Raw genomic sequence first — 10,763 nt, forward strand, 5'->3', positions numbered from 1 at the left:
ACAATTTTGAGTTCATCATAAGGATGATCATGATAAATCTGACTCCTGTTTTAGAGACAATTTAGTCCATGACACCACAAGACACTTGGACACAATGTGTAACACTGTCCTTTTTCATAAAAGCTGTTCTTACTAGCATATAATGGTAATTTGTCACCCTTTAATATCATATTAAAATACCTTTACCTTATATAACTTTTTTCTCTTTTGCCAACTGTACATTAGACCCTGCACCTACAGCTCCTGCCACAGCCCCATCCACCTCGCATTCACCTCCTGGACCAAGTTCCCCACCCTCATCTCCCCCGCTCTCCAACTCAAAAGAGAGCTTTCCACCAAAACATCCCGGTAAGACCCTGCAAATCCACCATTTACGTAAAGTATGTTTACCCAATAAGTTTCATTTAATATTTGGACTTTCACCACAGTTCAAACAAGGTTCATACAATTTTGAGTTCATCATAAGGATGATCATGATAAATCTGACTCCTGTTTTAGAGACAATTTAGTCCATGACACCACAAGACACTTGGACACAATGTGTAACACTGTCCTTTTTCATAAAGGCTGTTCTTACTAGCATATAATGGTAATTTGTCACCCTTTAATATCATATTAAAATACCTTTACCTTATATAACTTTTTTCTCTTTTGCCAACTGTACATTAGACCCTGCACCTACCGCTCCTGCCACGGCCCCATCCACCTCCTATTCACCACCTGGACCAAGTTCCCCACCCTCATTTCCCCCGCTCTCCAACTGCAGAGAGAGCTGTCCAGCAAAACATCCACGTAAGACCCTGCAAATAAGTATTAGCAGGGTAAATAAAAAAAAAAATTAGGGGCCAGAAAAAATTGCTACATTTTCAGTTTTCAACAACAGATCACATTGGTTTTGATGAGAAGAATTTGAACTTAAACTTAAAGGAGCATAGACTTTGAAAGTATGATATTTCACGTGCCAAATGGATACAGAATCTACTTCCCTATTTCTGTGCCTGGCAGATAAATTTAGGTATTAATAAGTGAAACCTTGAAAAGATTTCCAGAAACATTCTTTTATGTGTTGGATCTCAAACATTTTCTTCCCCTAACTCCCTAGGGACCCGCAAAGGTGGAAAAAAAGTCAACCCAAAAAGTAAGATTTAAACACTATTTTGCATTTTCCAGATTTTAATTTCACATCTTTAACAGAGTTAAGCAAATTCTTTATCAAGTTAGATCTAAATATGACATTTAGAGTTGTGGCTAACTAATTATATTTATATTCCTCTGACTAGGAAATGAATTGTCTCTTTTAATTTTTCAGACTGCAATTACCACGACTCAATGGGAAGTTACCCATATTCTAAAATCTGCGCGGAAAGAGTTCGAGATGTAAGTTGAATATTGCACATTTGCACTGAATTAAAATATTTTATGGTACACTATTATGTATGTGCATTCCTGGATCAGACATGATATGTGTTTGTTAATCTGGTTAGAAAACATCTTATGCAGTAGGGGATGCTGACTTAAAAGATGGTTTGATTTGGATTTCAACAGTATACATGCAGATAAGAATGCCCTGTGTGCAATTATCCAGGTGAATTCTTACTCACCACTAGTTTTGTGAAATACATAAAATATTCAGTTTACACAGATTACTAATGTGGTACTTTATATTTGACATCTGACTGACCTTTGCAGGAAGATCCTTTCAGGGCTTCTACTGTCAATTTTCATATTGTAGTGGAATATGCACATTAACTGCTTCATATACCCATGATTTTTTCATTGTTAATGATTTAAATTTGTATTCTTTATGACCACTGATTGTTTTCAGGGGGTAAAGGAGGTGAAGGTGAGGTGGCTGCCATGCCCCAAATGGTATGTATAATGCTTCATATCTGATGCCACATCATGATGCACCATCACAAGTTCTGAATTTTTATTTTACTCCATAGAAGGTAGCTCTGTTATGATGTTTTTAGTCAATCTAAATCTGGATGCGTTTATAATTATTTGATTGGTCTGTAATTTTAAGGTCAACCATGGGAAATATCATTATATATAAACTATATATACTGGCCAGTTGCAAACCCTCTAGCAATACTGATTACTAATCCTTACAATAATTTATAGAGCGATTACAAAGATGTTGAAAGAAATATATCCAATTGATGACATTGTTTATAATGTAATGGAAACTATTTACAATACCATACCATACCATATTTACCTCCATTGGTTCTCTGTTTACATGTTCCTGTGCATTTATATCCCCATAGCGATTAAAGATCCATTTACACTAAACATATTTTCTCTTTCCCTTTTTGTTGTAGCAATTTGAGGTGGAAAGATTCTTGGGTCCCTAAAACAGAGCTGGAATAATCCGGACAGAGGAGGATGCAGCTTATATTTCTGCTTGTTTGACGTGTAATTTGTTATTTTAGATGTTATTGTATATTGTGTTAATGTTACATTTACTGTTTCTTGTTCTATTTTACTGTTTTTAAATAAAATGTTATTTAAAAACTGTGTTTTTGTGACTTAAAATGGGTTAATCATCTGCACCTCACAGAAGGCAATTGTATCGCAACTCCCATCTCCAGCACAGCATGTTCTTGTATGGAAAAGGCCTACCAAGCTATTTAATAGAGGTCATGCTACAGTAATTTTCAACAATATGTGTGCAACATTGACTTTTTCCTCATATTTCTAATTGAACTATTACACACTTTAATCTTGGCCATATATGACCTCTCTGTCAGCCAAGGGATGGTTGGTCATATCAAGTTAAAATAAAAAAAAATACATATGAACTCTGCACCACGGTGATTCAGCAGGGTGACAGCCACAGGAAGAACCTGTTCCTGAACCTGCTGGTCCGGGAACGGAGGACTCTGTAGCGCCTCCCAGAGGTGAGGAGGGCAACAGTCTGAAACTGGGGTGTGAGAAATTGGTTTGTTAATGAACAAAGGGGTCTAAGTTGGTCCAAAACTGAAACATATGATTGTGTATAAAGCAAATACACATATTTTGACCATATCTGGCCATTAAATACCACTTAAAACCGATTTGACAGATTTGATCCAGCTTGGACCTCAATGGGGTCTGAGAATGTACACCGCAGAGGGCCTGTGTTTGGAGCAAGATGAAATGTAAACTTTGTCGTAGAACAAAAGCAAAGACATCGTTGTAAAGGTCTTGGCCTCTGTAGTAACATTATGTCACTGGGAAAATTGTGGATGGCTCCTGCTCCTAAGGGGTGACTTTTGAACCTTGCACCTGAGTCAGCTTTGATGGCTTACAGGATGGAAACTAAATATGCAACAGACATGGTATGAACTGTTTTGGAAAGGTCTTGAACTCCACTACCATAGCCCAATGCCAAACTATGGGGGGCGCCACTGAGTAGGGCCAAAACCTTGAAAAAACGCGATTTTACCGTTTTATTAGTAAGAAAAACTAAATCTGACTTAACAGGTGTTTTTCTTAGACCAAAATACCATAAAGAAGCATGCAAGGTCACATGTCACAATCTCACAATATAGTGAAAATACCTTAGAACTACAAAAGGTGAGAACAACACACACACACGTAGGGGACCACCATTCCGATTTGTAGTTCTTTGTATCCTTCTTCCGGGTTCAGATTAGGGTTCTAAAACTAGGGTTTGGAAAACATATTAGCGGTTTGTTTTTAACCAAATATGCTTAAGCAAAGCATATGTGTTAACATTTTGAAATAAATATCGTTATAAAAAACAGACACATAAACGTTTACCAATGCTTTTTCACACTTTATTGTTACCGCGCTGTTCCGCGGATAGAAAAGGGTGCATTCACTTCCCAACGGATTTATCACCGTTTTCACACAAATCTTCTGGAACTATTACCAGAATTATTTATTGGTATAAAGTGTTAAAATGGTTAACAATTTGTTTATATACAATCTGCCTTCCAAACAAAACCATATAAAAGCATAGAAATTGATTAATAATGAACCAGTTATTTCGGATGACTAATGGAATCAGATGGCTTGTGAACATACCTCAAGTTCAGTCAGACAACTCACGTTCGAGCATTGACAATATAGAGTAACCACAAAAGGTTTTAATCTTGCAGGAAATAAGATTTGTTTAACAGATTGAATAATAATGTAGACTGGTCGTACACCTGTTTAAAACTACTTTCTTGGCAATAAAAATTACACATTGATTTAGGAATAACTCAGATATGCAGTGACAATATTTTATTGAATACAAGTAGAACATCAATACATTGGAAAACATACTAAATTATGATGGCTTAATTGTGTTGTTGAAAAATATGTTTTAATATCGAGGTATTCAATGGCTTTCCCTACATTGATATTATTTATACAAATATACAATGAATACAAAAGTTCGACATCCTCTGTCCATAACCCTCAAAGGAGTAAGGAAAAACTACGAAAAAAAAAACTATTACCAGGGGGTAAAAAATGTAGAAACCTCAGAGAGAGCCACATGTGAGGGATCCCTCTCCCAGGATGGACAGAAGTGCAACTGATGCCGCTTTATCAGATCTGACAATTAAAAACACTTAAAGTAAACTTAACTATTTAACCCTAAACCTAACAGCAGTATTTAGGATTGCTAAGGGTCAACAACGTCCTCCTCTGGAATCTGCTGTCCACTGTCAAGACCCTATATAGGAAAATATAAGGAAATACATGGTAATTTGCATTTAGTTCAATGTGTATGATCCACAGAAAAATGCATTTCTCATAAATGTTTAAAACAATATTCAACTAATCAAAGTATCTATGATTACTGTCCCATGTTAAAATGTCATTAATCACCTGCATGTCAATATCCTCCTCATCTGAGGAGCTTTCATTAGCACTTCTTAAAGCTTGCTCCTCAGACTCTTCAGGCTCTTCCCCCCAAACAAGGTCCAGCATTGACCCTTGAAGCCCTGCCTTTATTAGCTCCAAGTACTTTTGCCTCACTAAGGCAAGTTGAGAACGCTGCTGAAACAATTTGCACTTGAGCTCTCCCTGGAGACCTTGAAGGCCTTCTTTGGAGAGACTCCTGTGGCTACCTTAATCATGAAGACAAAAAAAAATTACGATTAAATTTTGATATGGTGCATAAACAGAGACAACTCCTAACAATTTGTGGATCAATGCTTACCCTCTATGCTGGTTAAAAGACCACTCAAGTCAAGCTCCCTTTTCTTGAGGTACTCCCAATGCTGCCTTACTTCGGTAGCAAGGATTTTGACCTCCTCCTCAAGTCTTTTCACATGCATGACATTGTCAAACACCTTCTTTTTTGCAAGGAAATCAATGCCATCTAAAAATGCATCCATGAAAATTCCATGCATTAGTTCACAGTGGTGGAAGGGGAAAAACCATTGAGGAAAACAGATTTAAAACTAAAAAACAAATGGGATACATTATTTAAAAAATAATAGGATCATAATTTTTCCCTATGACTCTTCTCTCCCCATATTCACCAAAAGTTAAGGCAGGTGGACGTAGCAAACCATTGACCAATGTATATGCTACAACAATACCAATCAAGCTGTGTCTATATCGTCCACAATGATTAGTTCACCTGCTGGCACCTGGGACACCCTCAATCAGAATCATGACGAATAATTAAATAGGTAATATACCACTGGGCGGCAACAGCCACGGAAAGATGTAGCCAGCATTTAAGAGATTTTCAACAGCGCCAATTTGCTGTTGTGGCTGGACCATCTCGTCGTGCTGAGCCACATGGACCTCAAGCTGGTTCCTTTCCCTCCACATGCGGCTGCGAATCACAGAGTGTCCTGAGTTGGTGTCTGCGGTACAATGAAATATTTCATTGTTAAAACATTTTTTTAAGATTTCATGTATCCCACAATGTGTGTACCTGTATGACTGTAGAGACGGGCTCTACGTTGTCTCAGGCCCAGTGAATTCTCCTCAATTCTTCTCCTCACTTCCAGGAGAGAATCACTGCTGCCAGCTGGTGAATCTGAACAACACAAAGCAATACTGTAATTTGATGTACATTGTGTAATGCAATCTTACCAAGTATGTTTTCTGATCTTATTTGAGCACGGAGATATTAAGACACCTACCATGTTCAGCCCAATCCTGTACATCTGTGACCCACTGCCGCACAGTCTCATCATTCAAAGACAGGTCCTCCTTGATAGCCTCTAGGTTCTGCCTCTCCCTCTGAAGATCCCTTTGTGTCTGTGGGGAAAATAGAGAATATAAATATTATCTATTCCTCACTGAGATTGCAATGTGGCCTTTTAAAAAATAAATGACAATTACCTTATGAAATCTGGAGCATAAGGTATTGCACATGTTTTTCACCTTCCTTTTGTTCCAGTCCATGATCTGGACAGTCAGCATGTCTGTGCGGGCTGTAACAAACAGATTTTTTTTTCAATACAATCAATGATACACTCTTAATTATGCTAATTGTCGTGTAATGCTATTGAATGATTAGCCTGGATGTGCAAATATTATATTAGATAAGTCAGAAACTGCAACCAACCTCCTTTTCCCATAAACTTGGTGTTTATGGCAGTCCTGGAGAGGAAGGAATTGACCATTTCCACCTCCTCTCCCAAGGTGGAACCAGCTCCATCCTGATTTCCTCCTCCCCATTTTATCTATCATTTTAGGATGATACCGTGCATCCCATTAGTAGAAGGCCAGAGAAACATTCGCTGTTGTTTTGGCTCTGTGATCCAGCACATTTAAATATAGATAATAATAATAAGAATAAAGTGTGTAGTTTGAGCTTTAACCTGAGGTAGTTTACATGCATATTAGTTAACCCCACAAGTAATTTAACAAATGAAAATGAAATTGATGTCTAAAATTACCTCACACTTGATACCGTGTGCTTTAGCATGGAGCACAGACAGAAAGGGTTTCATGGTAGTGAGGTGATGATCTTCAGGGTAGGCTTCACAAATTCTGCTTATGTAAGGCCAATATTTGCAAATAACGTCCATGCAAAAGAAGGTTGGAGGACTGATGGCAGAGACTTCCTTCTGCAGGAACATGGGATAAGCGAAGATCTCACCCCTGTAGGATTGCATCACAGCATTATGTCAACAATACATAATAAACTGACAAAAAGACAGAAGTTAGGTTTACGATTAATAGATGAGTTTATGGTGTTAGCAAGTATATGTCCTGAAAGGGTGAAACCTTTTTGGAATAGATGTTAGTAAGAGGGTTATCAAACTTGCCTGAACATATTCAGAGCACGAAGAATAATCCCATGTCGGCACACAGCTACTTCTATACCCTGTCGAACAATGGTACACTTAATTTCACATAATTTATCTGCATAGTAGAAAAGTTATCTACCCTTCCAGCAAAGAAATTGCTAAAAAAAACAATGTTACTGAGGAACAAAATAAAACTGTGCACACAAAAATGACATACATCTTAATATAATATAGATTAAGTCTGATACCATCTACATAAGTTTGTAACAGAATTAGCATGTTTATTAGGGACTTAGTATGGTAAATAGTAATTCCAAGAGAAATCTCTTACAACACATACCTGCTCATCAAGGCTGGAGCTACTCCTCTTACTCGTCTCTTTGGCTGCATTCAGCTGAGACCTGCCACAAACCCCCTTTCCTGGCACCTAAAAATGACAAAACATCGTCACAGTAGTCATTTTAATTAATTTATGAAAATTTTGGGTGTAATTTTGCAGGATATACTTTTGCAAATGGTAGTACTCATCTAAAATAAAATTGGGCTTGCAGTATACAAAGTACAATGACAAATTATGTGATTAATAACAGACACTCTTACATGCTTGGTCCTCCTTTGGATGTCTTCCACAAAGGCTGCCACCTCATCATCTTTGCAGAGAACTACACCCTCAAAGTAAACTGCTTCATCAGTACTAGAGAACATACATAGCAATATATGATCATTTTAACATAAATACACAAATATACATAAATATTGCGGCTGCTGCTTCAGCAGTCACGTAATCTACAGTGGAGGAAATAATTATTTGATCCCTCGCTGATTTTGTAAGTTTGCCCATTCACAAAGACACAAACAGTCTATAATTTTAATGGTAGGTTTATTACAATAGTGAGAGATGGAATATCAAAAGGAAAATCCAGGAAATCACTTTAAATAAAATATATAAACAGACTTGCATTTTATCGAGTGAAATAAGTATTTGATCCCCTGCCAATAAATGGCTTAGTACTTGGTGGCAAAACCCTTGTTGGCAAGCACAGAGGTCAGACGTTTCTTGTAGTTAATTACCAGGTTTGTGCACGTATCAAGAGGAATCTTGGTCCACTCCTCTTTGCAAATCATCTCCAAATCCTTAAGGTTTCGAGGCTGTCGCTTCGCAACTCGAAGCTTCAGCTCCCTCCACAGATTTTCGATGGGATTAAGGTCCGGAGACTGACTTGGCCACTCCATGACCTTAATGTGTTTCCTTTTGAGCCACTCCTTTGTTGCCTTGGCCGTATGTTTTGGGTCATTGTCCTGCTGGAAGACCCATCCACGACCCATTTTCAGTGCTCTGGCGGAGGGAAGAAGGTTGTCACTCAGGATTTTACGGTACATGGCCCCGTCCATCTTTCCATCAATGCGGTGAAGTCGTCCTGTCCCCTTAGCAGAGAAACACCCCCAAAGCATAATGCTTCCACCTCCATACTTGACGGTGGGGATGGTGTTCTTGGGGTCATAGTCAGTATTTTTCCTCCTCCAAACACGGCGAGTCGAGTTGATGCCAAAGAGCTCAATTTTGGTTTCATCTGACCACAGCACTTGCTCCCAAGACTTCTCTGAATCATTCAGGTGATCATTGACGAACTTCAGACGGGCCTGTACATGTGCATTCTTGAGCAGGGGGACCTTGCGGGCACTGCAGGATCTTAATCCATTGCGGCGTAGTGTGTTCCCAATGGTTTTCTTGGTGACTGTGGTCCCAGCTGCCTTGAGATCATTAGCAAGCTCCTCGCGTGTAGTTCTTGGATCATTTCTCACCTTCCTCATCATCAGTGATACCCCACGAGGTGAGATTTTGCAAGGAGCCCCAGAACGAGGACGATTGATGGTTGTTTTGTGCGTCTTCCATTTTCGAACGATCGCACCAACAGTTGTCTCCTTCTCACCCAGCTTCTTGCCTATGGTCTTGTAGCCCAATCCAGCCTTGTGCAGGTCTACAATCTTGTCCCTGATGTCCTTAGACAACTCTTTGGTCTTGCCCATGGTGGAGAGTTTGGAGTCTGACTGATGAATGCATGTACAGGTGTCTTTTATACAGGTGATTGGTGACTGATTGACACACAGGTGTCTTTATTGCAGGTAACATTTTTTCAGTGTATCTAAGGAGTAGGAGTCTGTGGGAGCCAGCATTGTTGATGGTTGGCAGGGGATCAAATACTTATTTCACTCGATAAAATGCAAGTCTGTTTATATATTTTATTTAAAGTGATTTCCTGGATTTTCCTTTTGATATTCCATCTCTCACTATTGTAATAAACCTACCATTAAAATTATAGACTGTTTGTGTCTTTGTGAATATAGAAACTATCATCACTTACCAAGTCCTTCCTCTTGGTCATCGGGCATCTGTACAGAAACCCCCTCAGGAACACTGGGAGTGGATGATCTGACCCGTTTCGCTAAGAAGAGAAAGTTTAATGTGAAGTATGCCAACATTTCATTGCAGTTTTAATGTCAATCACTACTAATCTTATTAGTTCTCAATGGAACTGCCCTTGTCTGTGGATCTCTTTGCTATTTATAGGTTTGGTCAGGTTACTATTTCAGTTGTCATAGTATATGACAACAAAACATAGACAGACATTATGGCAGAGTTCACAGTACAGTATATTAATGGTACTCTTGGAAATAGCGGAGTTAAAATGTGTTTGTTAATGTGAATGGTCCCTGATAAAAAAATTAAATACAATGTTTCAGTATTTCATACCAAGCCAAAGTGTGGCCCTTGGTCGCATTTGTTGAAGAGTGAGGAGAGGATGTTTAGGTTGTATTGAGATGTAAACACTTCTGTTTGCGTTAGAAGATACTCTGCTTAATTATGGCATACCTTTGTTATTGTGCAATATTTCACAACAATCACCAGCAATTTTTTCTCAGCGAATAGTTTGTGCAGCATGCCAATTCGAGTATTGAACTAACCACATGAGTTTGATGAGGGGGACTTGCGTCTTAGGGGAACAATGTTGCCGTCTTTGTCCCGTTTCCTCCATCGAACCAAAGGTTTTGGTTTTGGTTTTGATTTTCTCTTTTTCTTAGGTGACTAAGAAGGACAAAAATCGAATTAAAGAAAATAAAACCATATAGACTGGCATAGCAAATCCTTTAATGAAAACAGGAAAATGGAAAGTGTATCGAAAGTGTTACAATACCAGAGTTGCGTTGAGCTCCTTGATCATAGATAGTGCTGCCTTCTCCATCTCTTCAAGATGAGCCTCTGTCTCCTGTAGTGATGACATATTGCCTAAACAAGCCACGACACTACTTACCAGAGACTTAGTATGCCACTGAAATTGGGGTAACAGGTCTTACAGGGAGACAGACAAATAAAAACCACACACAAACACATACAAACAAATGAGACACACTGTCTCACACAAAGAGAGAGGACAAAGGACAGATGTTGGCTCTTAAAAGAGCCGTTTTTTTATCTATAAAGGACTTGGTTGAGGTCGGAGTTAGGAGCAAGGGACAGGTAAGGTGCGGTAGGTGAAGGAGAAGAAT

General features: G+C 38.6%; 1 protein-coding gene and 2 long non-coding RNA genes across 3 annotated transcripts; 1 reads left to right on the forward strand and 2 right to left on the reverse strand.

The window, feature by feature from the left end:
- The first annotated feature begins 874 nt into the window (after positions 1–874).
- On the forward strand, positions 875–2,507 carry LOC128445115 (uncharacterized). Its single transcript, XR_008339253.1, has 4 exons — positions 875–1,138; positions 1,310–1,377; positions 1,826–1,869; positions 2,325–2,507. It is a non-coding gene; the product is annotated as an uncharacterized LOC128445115 (long non-coding RNA).
- Positions 2,508–4,621: 2,114 nt separating this feature from the next.
- Positions 4,622–6,587, reverse strand: LOC128444810 (uncharacterized). The gene is made up of 8 exons (XM_053427465.1): positions 6,530–6,587; positions 6,304–6,395; positions 6,102–6,219; positions 5,891–5,995; positions 5,649–5,819; positions 5,162–5,323; positions 4,828–5,069; positions 4,622–4,672 (listed from the first exon to the last, which is right to left on the reverse strand). The coding sequence occupies exons 1-8, from the start codon at positions 6,585–6,587 to the stop codon at positions 4,622–4,624; spliced, it is 999 nt and encodes a 332-aa protein (XP_053283440.1).
- A 389-nt stretch (positions 6,588–6,976) lies between these two features.
- On the reverse strand, positions 6,977–7,867 carry LOC128443846 (uncharacterized). The gene is made up of 3 exons (XR_008339067.1): positions 7,818–7,867; positions 7,558–7,644; positions 6,977–7,294 (listed from the first exon to the last, which is right to left on the reverse strand). It is a non-coding gene; the product is annotated as an uncharacterized LOC128443846 (long non-coding RNA).
- Between the last annotated feature and the right edge of the window lie 2,896 nt (positions 7,868–10,763).

This window comes from Pleuronectes platessa, chromosome 7, assembly GCF_947347685.1.
Source record: "Pleuronectes platessa chromosome 7, fPlePla1.1, whole genome shotgun sequence".
Taxonomy (NCBI): domain Eukaryota; kingdom Metazoa; phylum Chordata; class Actinopteri; order Pleuronectiformes; family Pleuronectidae; genus Pleuronectes; species Pleuronectes platessa.

What these genes read in the sequence shown, in the direction of transcription:
- LOC128444810 (XM_053427465.1), bottom strand. Translation starts at nt 6,587, where the DNA reads ATGGTCAATTCCTTCCTCTCCAGGACTGCCATAAACACCAAGTTTATG. An exon ending in CAAGTTTATGGGAAAAGGAG is followed by an intron (nt 6,396 to 6,529) that starts GTTGGTTGCAGT and finishes TGTTTGTTACAG; the next exon opens with CCCGCACAGACATGCTGACT. An exon ending in AGGAGGATATTGACATGCAG is followed by an intron (nt 4,673 to 4,827) that starts GTGATTAATGAC and finishes TTTCCTATATAG; the next exon opens with GGTCTTGACAGTGGACAGCA.